At 41.3% G+C, this 15,626-nt stretch overlaps 1 protein-coding gene across 1 annotated transcript in view; it reads right to left on the bottom strand.

Annotated features, from left to right (window-relative positions):
- akap9 (A kinase (PRKA) anchor protein 9) overlaps positions 1–15,626 on the bottom strand; it is a 58,749-nt gene that overhangs the window by 8,268 nt on the left and 34,855 nt on the right. Inside the window, 13 exon segments of the mRNA XM_051069189.1 lie at positions 1–69; positions 469–1,566; positions 2,037–2,123; positions 2,589–2,741; positions 3,281–3,385; positions 4,001–4,042; positions 4,044–4,178; positions 7,346–7,465; positions 8,342–8,574; positions 9,536–9,574; positions 10,666–10,783; positions 11,220–11,314; positions 13,841–14,003. Coding sequence (XP_050925146.1) covers positions 1–69; positions 469–1,566; positions 2,037–2,123; positions 2,589–2,741; positions 3,281–3,385; positions 4,001–4,042; positions 4,044–4,178; positions 7,346–7,465; positions 8,342–8,574; positions 9,536–9,574; positions 10,666–10,783; positions 11,220–11,314; positions 13,841–14,003 — 2,457 coding nt within the window.

The following is a 15,626-nucleotide window of genomic DNA, read 5'->3' as shown; positions in this document are numbered from 1 at the left end:
ATCCTCTTTGACCTCCTCCAACTCCTCAAGAAGCTCAGACACAGACGGCTGGTGATCAGCAGAGGACGTCTGAGAAAAAAGGTCACAAAGGTGCAAACTTATCAGAACTACTATTGTGTGAGAGACAACAATTCACTGTCACTTAATCAAAATGACTGCATTGTGTTCTGGGGTGGTTAATCATTAATCTGAGAGCAGGGAAAAATAAAAAAACCATCACCAACTGGAATCGAACTGAAACTGAAAGGAGCCCTCTCAATACTTTTTAAGGGAACAGTTTGACATTTTGGGAAATACTACTCCCTTTTTTGCCAGTTGTTATATGAGAAGACTGATATCAGTCTTATGTCTGTATATTAAATAAAAAGATACAGCCAACAACCAAGCTTAGGTTGGCATAAAGACAGCAAACAGGGAAAAACAAAATCTTCCAACAGCACCTCTGAAGCTCACAAACAGGGCTATTTATATATGCTGACCCTGAAAGGTCAAACTGTTTTTACACTTATTGACTGAACTTTTACCTCCAAATCTGGATGAAGTCCTCTGGTGAGTCCTGGCTTTCATCTGGCTGAGCAGGTCCATGAGCACAGCCAGCCTCCTCTCGTACTCTAGCACCTCCTCCTCAGAGCTGGAGAGCAGCTGTTTCTGGAGCTCCTGGTCTTTCTGCATCCCGCTGAGTCCGACCTCCAGGTCCCGAAGCTTCTGGGTCAGATGGACCACCTTCCCTGTGGGAACCTGTCGCGCTTGACCGAGTCCGCTGAAATCCATTTGGGGAATACCAAAGTAACCGAAGTCGTGAACATGGGGCTCTGTGCTGGGTTTCACATTTGGCTCTGCCTGGCTCTGTGGGTCCTGGTTTTCTTTGGATCCTTGTGATTGCTGCTGCTGGAAGGCCTCCAGCGTGGCTTGGCTGACCAGTGCTACAGCCACTTTCTCCCTCAGATTTTCTTCCAGCTTGGAGACCTTCTGCTGGAGACCATCTGCAAAGCTTTGTGTTTGCTCCACAAGGAGGCGACAGCTGCTCAACTCACTGTCTCTTTCACCCAGCAAGTCCTCGAGCTCCCGGATACGGAGCCCTAACTCCTCCACCCTGGACGTTGCGCTCTGCTCTAGAGCTTGCACTTGGGCCTGCATGACTACAAGTCCTGCAGTTTTCTCTCTGAGCGCTTCTTTGAGCTCGCCCTCTGAACTATCCAGTTTTTCTGTTTCAGCTAAAGCTTCTGCATTCTCTTTCAAGTGCAGATACGTCTCCAGCAGCTTGCTGTGCTCTGATTTCAGTGTATCGAGCTCTTTGGTGGCCAAGTCCATTCTCTGCTTCATTTCATCGTACTCCTCTTTACTTGGCCCCCACACGCCGCTCTCTGGCTCACCCTTGATGTCCTCGTCCTCCTCTGCAGCCTGTTTCTGCTCAATGTTGGCCAGTTCCTGCTGAAGTTTGTCTATGACTGCATTCAGTTGGTCAAGCTCCTCCTCGTTATTCCTCTTCAAGCGCTCTTGCTCACTCCTCAGGCACTCCACCTGGGACTCCAGGTCTTTTATCAGCTCATCCCGCTCATCAATTTCCTATGGAGTAAAACGCAGATATTATCAAACCATAAAAACATCAGATTTGAGGAGTCCATGGCTGTCCCGTTTTTTGGATAAACCTCTGAGTCCCTGCTATGCGTAGAATGATTCTTTTGGCCTTAAATAACGTAGTGTTAGTTGGCTTTTTTATTTAAAATGTCTGAAGTTGATCAGGTTGTAAGTGCTGCATAGAGACTCAGGGGTTTAATAAGTCACCTGACATGGGCAAATGATCACCTCACAACAAAAGACAGTGATGTGGACCTACTTACCGAGACAAAACAAGCATAAAACAACCAAAAAAAAAAAAAAAAAAAAACCGAAAAACACAAAAATGAAAAACAAGGGAGCAAACACAAAAAAGCGCAAAAGGGAAACCAGAGAACACACACACTGATGCACTAACACGCAGCTATGCGTATTCGAAATAGACTTTGGTTCTATGTCGTATACGCATATTGTGTTACCTTGTTATCTGAGGCTGTTTCCATGTGTTGAAGCTTAGTGATCTGTTCATTAAGAAGTGCTATTTCCCTGTCCTTCTCCTCCATCACCTTCAAAAATCAGAGATTATTAATGTGATGGCTTTTAATAAACATGTCATGCGGAAAGTCGACTCAGAGTCAGCCTGTGGCGGACTACTGAAACTTAAAAAACTCAAAGAGGAAATGTATCGCAGTGGCACTCTTGGATTTTGCATGGCAGAATGATGGGCAAAAAAAATCCTAAAAATGTGCAAAGTAAAATTAGAGAGCAAATATCGTATTTAAAAGAAAAAAAAAAACATCAGAACAAAAGTATTTTTGCAGTTTGTGAGCACTTTTAAAGTCACCAGTAACCTGTGGTTTTGCTCTTTAGTAGAACAGTTTGTAAACAGAAAAGTGAGACATTAGATTAAACATTAAAAGTGTAAAGAATACAATACATACAGTATGTCACTGTCTGGCTGACAATGCCATCGAACAGCCAGGCTTCACAATCTTGTGATATAACGTTGTAGCCACAGGACGTCTGTTTACCTGAAGTATGCTGTCCCTTGTTTCTAAGTATTGCTGCTGGCTGCTGATCTCCTTCCTCTGGATCTCCAGCTGCATGTGAAGCTGCTGCACCTCCTCACTCTTGTTCTCCAGCTCCTCCCTGAACTGCTCCAGCTGCTCCTCCAGGTTACAGATCTGAGGCGACAGTTAAACATGACAAGTGTTTTAGAGACGGCACAATGCGCACCTCGACGTAAGGACTTAAAAAAGAGATACAGAGTTTCTTAGTGACTTAATGTTTTCTATTCCTGTGCTTAAACAAAAAATGCAGACCTTGATAGCGTAGCACTAATGTTTATTCCCTGCTATTACTGTTTCCTTTACATGGTGGAGGAAAATACTTATCCTGATTCTGAAAGATTCTTTAGATTTAGATTTTGTTGTTTGTTTGTGCCAAGTTTGATCAAAAATACTTTCCTCCTAGATAGTTAAGTATTTTCATTTTCATCTCCAAAACACATTTTTATTTGTATATTTGTGCCACTTTCAAAAAATGAATGAATGTTATAAATGTATAATATATTTGTATATTATTAGTATCCATGTTTAACATTTGAACTTGTTATGAGTATCCACTTCACTATCAAGATCTAATACTGTATTTAAAACTGATATAAAATAGCCAATTTAGCTGCTTTGAAAAACCTCAAAGCTCAAACTGAACTTCACTCTACCTCCTTCTCTTTCCGCTCCAGAGCTTCTCTCTCTGTCTGTAGCTGAGCCTCCAGTGTGGAGTGTCTGGTCTCTGTGATGGATGCATGCTGCTTCTTTTGTTCAACCTGCAACACACACCACACACACCACACACACACACACCACACACACACACACCACACACACAAAACAGACACATGAAAGAAACTATTTAGCTCAGCAGTTATTTACAACATGCGCAGAGAGACGTGAAGAAACAAAGTCTTGTGATCGAATAGATTTTTGAGGGAGCTACACATGCTCAGATTTAAAAGATGCACTTAATCCATATTGAATCCTGTATCCTGTGCCACTGAACTAAATTTGCAATTTGTCAACTGAGCGGCAGCGCGGCAAACAGGAGCATTTCCTACACTGCTCTTTTTGTTCACTCACCACAGCCCTCCGCGAACACTGGGGGGCAATCTTGACAGTTGCTAGCCATAGCTCAGTGTCATCACCAACATCAAACTGCCGAGGCGGCTGGAGTAGACCCACCCACACATTGTTCTCCCTCTGTGTGCGTCCTGTCCCTCCTCCCGTTCCTCCACTAGCTGTCACCTCATCTACATGCTCTCACACACACCCTCTCTGCCATGCTTCACAGCTATTGTTCAGCTTTTTCTCTCTCTGCTCTAGTCTCCGGCACAACCTTCATCCACCCCACCTCCCCCCTCCACGCTCCCGTCTCCTTTCCTAACCTTCTCCAGGGATTCAGCGCTGGCCAGCAGGGCCTGCTCCAGCTTCACGGATGCGGCTCTCCAGTTTGTCAATCTCTTCGTCGCGCTCCTTCAACTCACGACGCAGCTGCTCTGAGCTGAGCAGCAGCTCACTGCACCAATCCGCCTTTTCCTTCAGCTGGGAGGTCAGCTGGTCCACCTGGTAGTGAGAGAAAGAGAGAGAGAAAGAGACGAGGGAAGAGGAAGAGGGAGAGAGAGAGAGAGAGAGAGAGAGAGGGGGGGGATCGTTTAATGGGATTCGTTCTCAGACACCACTCGCTACAGCGTAGCTGGTACATGTGCAGCTAGCTGGGAGGTCAGCTGATCCACCTGAGAAAGGAGGGGGGCCGGGAGAGAGAAGAGGTGCAGGGACAGAGGGGAGAGAGAGATTTCATTCAGGGGTGACACAAACCACAGTGCAGCACAAACCAGGAGGACGGCTGGCAGGTAACTGATCCACCTGTGAGATGGGAGAACAGCAGCAGATCAATGAGGAGGAGGAGGAGGAAGAGGGGTCAACAGGAGGAGGATTTGTCTAGTATGAACCAAGAAAATTATAACTCCCTACTGTAGAAACACTATCTAGATGATGAACTGCTCCTCCTGCTCCATATAACAAGCAAATGATGTTGCTTCATCAAGGACTGACTGACTTTTATGAATACTGTTGTTTCAAAATGCATTTTTTTAAGATCTTGTGCCAGAGAAAACTTAGATTTTACTCAAATCAAGATGAAACTGTAGTAAAGCAGATGAAATACATCCCCTCACTGGCTGCCCTTCATTAAATATTAATATGACTGTGTAGGATGGACTCTTCATCAGAGTACTTCAGCACAGAGTGAGTTATTTATATTTGTTTAAGCTTCATTTTACCAGAACGTCCCTTATGGTCCACATATGGGTGGAAACATAGGCAACCACTCTCTTCCAAGTTGCTAGTTTTACATATTCTCATCTTATTATTATTTGAATGTGACTCTTCATTTTACAGATTCATTTTCATACTCTACTACAACTTGGCTACATACAAAAATATCATATAAAAAGATTTGGGATTTGGGGTGACCTGATGGCTGAATGGTCAGGCCATCCCTGTTTGCTTGCTATGTGTCATTTCCCTCCTCTCTTCCCCTGTGTGTCATGTCTGTCTCCACTTTCGCTATCAAATAAAGGCATAAAAAATGCCCACAAGAATTCAACTTTGCAAAAATAAGACTTGGTCTAATTTTGATAAAAACCAACTTGGCTTGAATTCAATTTTATTTTATTTCTGTCCACACTAGATTTGTAGATTTTATTTTGTAGCTGTTTTGCTGTAGAATTTTACATTGTCACATTGGAGGGAGAGACAAGAGGATGGATCAGGGTGAGAAAGGACGGTGTTTCAAGGCTCAGAAACTTCCAGAAAAAGACATACAGCAGAGAAGGACCAAACTGGAGAAGGGAGAAAAGAGGGGATGACAGAGCTGGTCAGGTCATTAATCGCTACAGGGTTGGGCAGGATCACTAAAATGCACTAATTGCTCTCTGGGGGCACACTTGATTCTACATGAAGCTAGAAGCAATACCTTAAAGGTTACTCCATCCACCTGCAATAGCCACGGGAGAGAAAAGGCAGCGATATAAGGGATCAGAGGATGGAGAGTTCAAGGGCAGAAGGGGGAAAAAAAGCACTTAGTGATAAAAAAAAGTGGCATGAGTTGCTGGAAATTATAGAGACAGTAGAGGTTATCTCAGGGGTATTAGGCTGTGAGTTTAAAGCAGAGCTGCAGCTGAGGTACAAAATATATAATGCAAACATGAGGAAGCCATAGAATGAATAACTATCTAACATAAGAAAGAAAGAGCTGGTTACTCTGATCAGGCAGGTCAAAGACTAATAAATAGAAGGGGCAAAACAAGGATACTTCAGTTATTAAAGACAATACTGTAGGAAAGGACAGAATGTTTTAATACCACAGAGCATCAGAGTCATTTTCCCCTGAGTGAAAAACTGACTTATCTTGTCAAATGATGTTTCAGATTGAGCCAGTGAAATGCACTGAGGACTCATATCCCAGAACAGCTGATTCTCTAAAGCTGAGCTGTGCTGTTTCATGTCATCTAAAGGGGAATTATTTGAATCTCAAGTTTCTTGTTTGTATTACAAACGAAGCGTGCTGACAATAAACAGGGTGTAACCCTTTATAGGGTTAAATTACTTTGTGGTGTCTCAAGGATTCAATCGATTGGTTTGAGGATATAATTAACGCTTCGCATGTGACGACAGTGTTGATCAAAATCACATCTCTCCTTGCCCAGAGAGAACTGGAGGCTGGATGGTGATTTGGATTTAAAAAAAAGAAGTGACAGTCAATAATAACATGACTGCTACTTGTCCTGAGCAGCAGAAGAGCAAAAGCACCACAGGCACAGAAAATACTCAACATTTATGGTACAACAGTTACTGCTGTGATGACAGATGAAGTATCATTCTGCAGTGACAATGCTGAGAACTTTAATAAAGCAAGTTAAAACCTGTGGAACAAGCTGTAAATACAACATGGACATATCATAACCTTAAAAAGTTGGTTGTGTTTCTGGATCTAATCTATATCCAATATTCATTCTCTTTTAGCTCTGTTTGGGTCTCCACCAGCTCCTGAGGAAAATATCTGGCTCTTCAGCTGCTAAATGCGCAACCACATTCAAGGGTTAGTCACTGACTTTGTCTGTCTGCTGTTTGATGCCTGTAGAGTTTTTATCATTGCTTTTCTGCTAAAAACAGCTGCTTGTTAAGGTCGATGAGAGCAATGGGAGTGGGAAACTGCGGAGTTGGGAGATAATAACTACACTACGAGCAACCCTTTCACATCGTACAGAGTGATGTAACCCATTGTAAATCTAAAAATATTGACTAATGTGGCTTTAAGCAATATTATTTGTATTTAGCCTGTAAGCTGTCACCAGGACCTGACATGACTATTCACCCCTGAAACTTGACATCTCAGTACATTAGTTTAGATAAATACAAATCTTGCATCAGAGCAAACGCTGCACCAGCTCAGTGATTAACATCAGCAAGCCTTACACCTCACTCCCAGTGTATTGGGATCATGGAAATAAAACCCATTATTACACAACTTACTAATCCCAGTCTCACTCTTTTCACCTGTGTGTAACACTCCCACTGTTCAGTATCAGGACAGGTAACTCTATCAGCTCTATTGTTCTGCTGTGTGAATCTGAGCCCAGTGTTGCAGCCACAACAATGTTACACTCAGAAAATGAGCATCTCTATTGCTGCCTGGTCCTCTGGCAGAGAACAGAGCTTTCTCCTGTTACCTCTTGGTTTCTTTGCTCAGAGCCGGGCTGAGGCTTCTGTGGATTCTTCAGCTGCTGCTCCAGTTTCTGGATCTCCTGCTGGAAGAAATCCCTCTCGTGTTCTCGGTCCACAGCTTGTTCCTGGACACCAAAATAAAGACAGAATGAAGGCAAATAAATAAGAGTAAAATATGCAGAAAATGTTAAAACAGATCTCCAACTACATGTTTTTGACAAGAATAAAGGCTTGTGAGTTCTGAAAATGTGCTGAAGGAAGTAGAACACTTTAAAGGCCAGCTGATGGCCTAGTTTGATGAGTTTAACTATCAGCAACTGCTGCTTCCTGAGGATGATAATAAAACTTGTAATAACGTACCATCAAGAGTCATACTCGTGACCGTCATACTCTATGAATATCTATCTGATATGTTTAAATATGGTGTTGTTGCTGTCTTTGTTTGTGTCTTTACATAAATGTAAATACATCGCAGGAGTCAAACATCCAGGCACACAGGCTGAACTACTGAGTCTCCACTAATTCATGTTGTTTTGTTTGTGATAAAGGATTGGCCAAACAATTTAATTTGAAAAAAATCACATGTTCACAAATGTGCCTATTTAATATTTGGGTATAACATCGTCAACAGGACAGAATAAAAGGAATCTGTGTTCAAACAATTACATGCCAGCTCCTGGCCAAGTGGCCTAATTATAACGATGGGAACAACACTCATTAGACCATGAGACAAATATGAGGTAGCTGTGGCCAAAAAACAGGTTTCAGATAGGCTCAACATGCGGTGCCTAAACCTACTGTTAGCAGCTACCCCTGCCTAAATCTAATTCCTGTTTCAAATGATCCACCTGTAAGTGAAGAGTAAGCTTTTGTCTACCAATATTCAAATAAGTCCTACAGTCAAATGTCAAAACTGTTTTATATTTGCATTACTGATAAGGGACGCAGACAAACTCTACAGCTACAGTCTGACATTACGGTTCTTTTTCTTTGTCACTTACATCAAGGAACCTCCTGTTCTTCTCTAGCTGTTTCTCCAGAGCTTGGACCTGTTGCCGCAGGTCTCCGCTCTCTGTCCTCTGAGCCTGCTCCAGCTCGATCACCCTGTTGACCTGCTCCTCCAGCTCCGCCTCCAGCAGCTTCACCTGCTTCAGGAGGTCCGAGTTCTCCTTCTCTGCCTGACGCTGGACCTCCACCTTCTCTTTCATCAGCTTCTCCGTCTCCTCCAGCAGGTCTACAGGGCGGGATAGAGGATCGGAGGAGAGGTTAGGGGTTCCTGTCTGGCAACTAAAGGCGACTGAATTGAGTTATTTAGTCAGTCAGGTTTGATTTCAGTGATGAACGGGATGCTGAGATGATTCTGAAGAGTCTGAAGTCTGTGAGCCTTGTGATTAGCCTTAATGCTAATTTTGCTTTTTGTTGTGTTGATCATATTTCCCATGCAACACTGTGGTTTTAAAAGAATCAAAAAGCTTTTAATTTAATTTGAATTTAGGCAAATTATTCCACCTGAATAAATGGCTAACGTCACACTCTTCTAACATCTCAGTCAGCTTCCCAACGTTATACCCCATTACCAAAACATGACCACCAATCATGATGCCTCTTTGCCCTTCTGCTGTCACCAGTGAACAACCCCCTCCAGTTCACCCAGGATCAAACCCCGCAGGATTAGTGCAAAAATAACAAGGTGAGAGAGTGCAAATGACAGATCAGACAAATGGACAGTCCAGACATTGCAATATCCATGCCCAATAAGCATTTACAGGCAGGGGAGAGGGACTTCCTGAACAGCCAATCATCTCACTCAAAGAACTGCTGTAAACACTAACACTTAGGGAACTATTTATTAAGAAAAGATGCTCAATTTAGAGTGAAGATGGTTGACAATTAGGAAATAATGACTACATATAAATGTCTGAAGATTACTTTCATTTCATCATGCTAAAATGAGTGCTAACACTGACTCCAAGACATTAAAAATGACAAACCAGGACAAAAATCAATCAAAATGAAAAGCTGAAGCAGAGGTTAGTGATTGAGCTGAGTGAGTTTGTGAGCCCATAGCAAGCAAGCTCCAAGCTCTGTTGGTGAGTTGCTGGATTTAAGGTTAGAGAGATATGCCATTACTCAGCTACAGTAGACAATTAAAGGAACATATAGATATGACTGAGCCATGCTCAAAGTGGACACACCTGCTTCAGGTGCTGCAACCATTGCAGCTTCAACTAGGCCTACAGGAGAATAAGAAAGCACAGGAGTTTAACATGCTCTTGTTTTTTTGTCATGAACAGGAAAAAGAAAGGTGAAGGTAAGACTGGCAGTGCTTTTCTGTCTGTCTCACAGAGTTAAGACTGTAGAAAAGATGCTGTGAAATTAAAAGGTTTCTGATAAAGCCTGCTTTGGTTTATACCCTCAGATACAGAATACTCACCATTTTATCAGTGAATGAACTCATGGGATACCTTTTTGATAATACAGGGGTCATATCGTGCAAAATATAACAGATACAGTTAATGAGTTTGATGTTTCTGGAGCACTTCTGGAAAAACACCTGTAAATTTATGACTTGTGTCACAAGAACTATTAACAAGAGTTTAAGAAATGTAGATTTGACTGAGCATTATTACACTGGAAAAAACATTCATTTTATTGACTTTTTGACCTTTGGTCTTTATACCTGTCAGCGACAATGCAGCCGAATTATCTCAGGATCATAAATGTTTTACATCACTTTCCACAGCAACACAAGAACTCAATGAGAAATCAATATGAGGGTTGTGCCCCTTTATATCATTTCCCAGAAACCAGTATAGACGCAGATCTAAGAACTGTATACTGTCAATACACAGTAATGTATACAGAACAGTACTTTGAGAGAGGGGCTAAAAACGGCTTTACGACATGCAGCTGATTCTGCGGTAATGATTCACACCAAATCAAGTTGTAATGAGTACTTAAAAGAACAGTTTCTATTTTAGTTTAGGAGGGTAACCTTTGACCTCCTTTTAATTCATCATACTACACAAACTTGGAACGTGAGTCTTGATAAAGGAGAACAGGAGATCTTCAGACACCTACAAAGGAGGTGAGATCTCATATTTGTGTCTCCTCATTTACGGTTTTTCTTTTCACCAGACTGATAATGATGTCTACAAGGCAGCAAAACTTACAAAAATAAATTAAACCAAACATGTTGAATAATTCATTCCCAAATATTTTCCTTACAACTGTAAGGATAAAACCTAAATTTGAGTACTATTAGTTATTTAAAAATACATGTCTCTTTTTTCTGTCTTTGATAAGGGAATTCTGGGATACGTACGAAGCTCACGGGGACCAGCGTCTTCCCTCATAGCGTCCTGTTGCCGTGACAGCAGCTCTCGCTCTTCCTGCATCTGAAGCCTCTCCTGCTCCAACTCGTGTAGCCGGCTACTTGTAACCTGCAGAGAGAAATTATATCCAGTTAGAGCGCTGGAGAAAATACCTACACATTGTTATTAACATGATCAGGCTGGTGTATTTCTATAAATCCCACAAAAGGGACCAAAACCAATAATTTGTTAGTTCATCTCTCATTAATTTCCAACTCTCCTATCCTGTCTGTGTTCCTACTGAAGATATAAGACCTTTAAAAGTGTAGAATATCACTGTCAGTACTGTACATGATGCATGAATGTGACACTAAAGAGAACCAAGCTTCTTTTCTTCAGGCAGAGATTGAACTTAACCTGAAGTTACTGCATTTACATGTGAGTCACTATTACTATGCCGTGCTTGAGGCAAAATACAGAAATCTCCTCTTAATGTTGTCAAGTCATGTGCTGTCTCAGAGAAAGGTAATTAATTTTCTCCCTCTCTGCAGCTGTCATGCCTCACCTGCAGCTCTTGCTCGAGGCTCAGCTGGAGCTCTTCCTTCTGACGCAACTGCTCCTCCAACGCAGCCCGTTCACCCGTGTACCCATCGATCAGACCTGAAGGTGGACAAAGTGAGAGAAGGTACAGTTAGAAAGGGTGCTGACACAGAGGCTCTGAATTTCCCTTTGCTTTCTTGCAATCAAACACTAGAAGAATTTAGAGGAATTAGCATGAGCCTTGTTGTTAAGCTTCAGTCACACACACACACGTACACATAAGGCAGCCATCCAGATGAATGAGCACTTAACAGCGGGAAACAAAATCTAAGGTTACCAACAACACAAACTGCAAACAAAAACATACATACGAACACACTGAGTCACAGAAACATGCATACAAATACAGAGATGAACACAAGTGAGCATGTCTGACCCATTTTGCTTGACATGAAGTACAAGACTGGGCTGTAATCACAATGAAAAGCTCTATGATTACTGTACTGCTCTGTCACAGGTCAGCAAGCATTATGCACCAGGATGGCATTCAGCTCATAGATACAGGAAATGAGGTACGCACACACTAACAGACTGGTCAGAAACTGTTTATTCATTTACTGTAACCACTTTGAGGCCAGTTTCGAAGGTAAAATTTCCATATTTTCTAACTTGATTCTGCCTGATTGTAGCTCATTTGGGCTCTATCTTATCTATAACAGAGAGAGACAGGAGGTAAATGTCACCTGCATTGTCAGGAGATCATTTTGAGCATGTGAGCAGGAACCAAAGCTGTGTGTAAAGTTTGCCTAAGGAGGGATCCCTCCATGATACACAGTTATCAAATGCACATGATTACTGGCTAAAAAAAACATTGTTCACCAGATAAACAGATCTCTCCTGGGAATGTACTTACTCTACAAAAACATATCAGCGTAACATTACAGCCATCTAACATAATCTTGTCCCTGATTCAAAGGCAGACTCATCCTGTTTAGTGGTTTTGTTGACATATAATACGTTCCATCAATCAGTGAGGAGGATCTTTTTTCCAAGTTGAGCCTGTCACTTGGGTTACCTCAAAACCAGTTTGAAAAGGCCGCACCCTGAGCTTTTACCTGCGTGGATCATCTGCACAATAGGAGAAGCATTATTCCTCTTTCAGTTCACTGGCATTTGCACAAGTAGACGTCCAAGAGACACAGGCTTAGCAGAATTCAAACACTCCCTCATGGTTAATGTAAGAAGCATGTCACATGACCAGGTGGGAACAGCTGCTCTGTAGCTCTTTTAAATGAAATGACAGGTTGAGAGTTTGTAATGTAGCATCTATTCACTATCAAAGCTCTAAATATTAGTCGATCGAAAAAAGAAAAAAAAAAACATCAGCTACTTTGAAAAGTGTGTAATCATAACATTTTTCAATTTTCTGGTTTCAGCTTCTAAAATGGGAGGTTTGCTTTTCTTTGATAATAAATTAAAACATTGAGCTTTTGAACTGCTGCTTATATAAAACAACCACATGGAAGAAATTACGTAACATCTTGTAGACTAAAAAATTAATTGACTATTGAAGAAATTAGTCAGCAAATTAAACAATAATACAAATAATTGTTACTTGCAGACTTCTTGTCTTTAATGCTTTATTTTCCACAGTTTGCCACACGGTCAACTTCTATCCTATAAAACAATAGAGCTTTATATGATGGCAAATATTTACCATTCTTCAGCACCTCAGCTGGATTACCAAAAAACAAACATTGGAACAGGATCCTACTTAAGTAAATGACAATATAGGATTAGAAACAGCCATAAACTCACCATTGTTCAGTGTATCCAAAAAGCCAGGAAGTAAGAAATGACTGCTGTGCTGTACGCTCACCAAAGGGGACTTGAAAACAACCCAGCTGACTGGTTTTGGTGTGTCTGAGAGTGGACGTGGTCGTAACAGTTGACTCTCATGGACCAGCTGTCTCTGACATGGATGGGACAGCAAGTTTGCCCCCCTCCAACTCTAGCCCCCAGCCTCCACCAAAATCTGTCACTGCACTTAACCTGTTCTCAAGTTTCAAAACTGCCCGTCGACATCCTGCTGAGGTTATTGATTTTTCTTTGTTCTCACACAAATATGTTCACATCCATATGCAATAATTTAGCTGTCAGGCAGATACAATCAAATGTTCAAACATGGACCAGAGACAGACTCACAAACACTAATTACCATTTGTCGTTCTCTCACCACAGATGGTCTCACACTCCTTTACTCTCCCTTTCAAACAGCTGATCCCCTCACTCGCAGTAACACCCCCCCCCCTCCTCCAAACACATGCACACTTGTATTTTCACTTCAGTTCCTTATGCTTTCTAATGCAGCTGCTCTCTGTTTTCTGTAATCATTATCAGATTACTTATTAGTATCCATCTATTAGAGAAACTGAGCGAAAATGCAGTTCTTCCTATAAAGCGATGGCTTTGCTGGAAACGTCTTTTAGAAGGCCTACAAAGATTTCAAGCTGGTGCTGTGCTGACCTCATGGGGTGTATAAAAACTGATCAATCACACTAAGATACAACATTAATTTCTCCCTGAATGACCAATACAAACAGGGTTTTCTCATTTTAAAAAAGAGACTACCCAGAGGACACTCACCCTCAGCGCGGTGAAGCTCCAGAGCCAGCTCTTCTCGTGCCCGAGCCTCCTCGGACAACCTGTCCTGCAGCTCATCCTGCTTCTGCAGCAGCTCGCTCATCTCCTGGTTGTGGCGGAAGGACTCCCGCATCAGCTCAGTCTGGGTTATCCGGGCATGTTCAAGCTGGGAGGAAAGAGATGGTGACAAACAAGCAGAGGAAGTTTAGATGGAATGACTAGTTTTTGCATTAAATAAATCTTAGCATACATTAATTTCTATTATCCTAAATGTTAATTGTTTGCCCTAAAGCGACACTCCACCAATTTTAGATGTGAAAATCAGTTTAATTGTCATAAGTAACTACTCAGCTGGTAAAATCAGCTGTATAAAGTCATCAGTTGTGGCTGATGGTGTCATCAGAGTACCTCTCAAATGAAAGTCTAAGTTTCAAATTGGAGTTTGAAAGAAGTGGGTATTTAGGAGGAATGAAGACTGATCAAAGATGTTATCAAGTTTTAATAATGGAGGTGTAAAACTTTGCTTGACCCATACTTGGCACTAAAAGTGAAGATATCGAGGGCATGCTGCTTACGTTTCACCTTCTTTTTAAATCTGACTCTCACAGATTCTACAACATTATGAGTGACATGTTAAGACTGGATTAGCCGTAGGCAAACAAGATATTTAGTTATCATTAAAGGGCCAATTATGACACCCATTGTCAGCAGTGGTACTGAGGAATACAGCTGCACTTACCTGTGTCATGAGATGGGAAAAGAGACAGGACCTTACCAATCTTTACTTTTTTAGATTCATCCATTTACTTCAAGCAAAACTGTATCATAATGATTAAGGGTGATTAACGATTTGCACGTTTATAACGCAGTTTTGGTCTTGGTTTCAGAAACATTACACCTCCAAGTAACAATGATCTTATCAGGCTATTGTTGCTGAAATAAATAATTCTGAAATAAGTTTTGGATTTTTTTCTACATATGGAAAGTCTGGTTTCACATAATGCACAACAGTGAAACTTTTAACAAACATTTGGTTGTTTTACATGTGATTTTTCATATATTTGCCATGCTGTGATACAGAAAATATTCTCTAGATATATATAGATACTGATTTCAACCATATCTTCTAAGGTGGATTTTAGTTCAATGCCAGTTCATCATGATATGCACGTTATTATTAACTTAGAAAAGTATTTTGTTGTCACCTGTAAGAATATACCATTACTACAAATAATTTGACAATACAGTTTGTTGCATTGGACAAAAAGGCAAAAGTCAATAACAATGAGGCGATGTGTAAATGTGGCAGAAGGGCACTGAGATAATGGTATCACATTTCTATGTTGACCCTCTGGTCAGGTGACAGAGGGCATCTTTTCCTTGAGGAACAGCTATGAAATCATCATAATGCAATAAACCACCAACGTGCTCACTTTAACTTCACAGTTACTGTCCATAGATTTCCATATCTCTCTGAGCAAAGGTCTTATTGTAACTTTACGGGAAGCAGGAAGTGGTAACGTGACCCGTCACATAGAAGTCATATAATGTTTCACCTATTGACTCAAAGCAGAAGAGAAAGAGCTGCTGCTGTGCGCCTGCTTGGAACGACATTTAATTTGCATCAGTGCATGTGTAGACTTGAACTGCATCAAACAGGCTGAGAGTGTGCCTATAAGATATTAATCAACAGTACATGCCCTATATACAATCTGGAGACTGTTTAAAATTGCATAAACATATTTAATATGTATAATTTAAAAGCTGTACAGCTGTGGGTAAAACTTAC

This window comes from Lates calcarifer, linkage group LG3, assembly GCF_001640805.2.
Source record: "Lates calcarifer isolate ASB-BC8 linkage group LG3, TLL_Latcal_v3, whole genome shotgun sequence".
Taxonomy (NCBI): Eukaryota; Metazoa; Chordata; class Actinopteri; family Centropomidae; genus Lates; species Lates calcarifer.
This window is presented reverse-complemented; position numbering and strand designations above follow the sequence as displayed.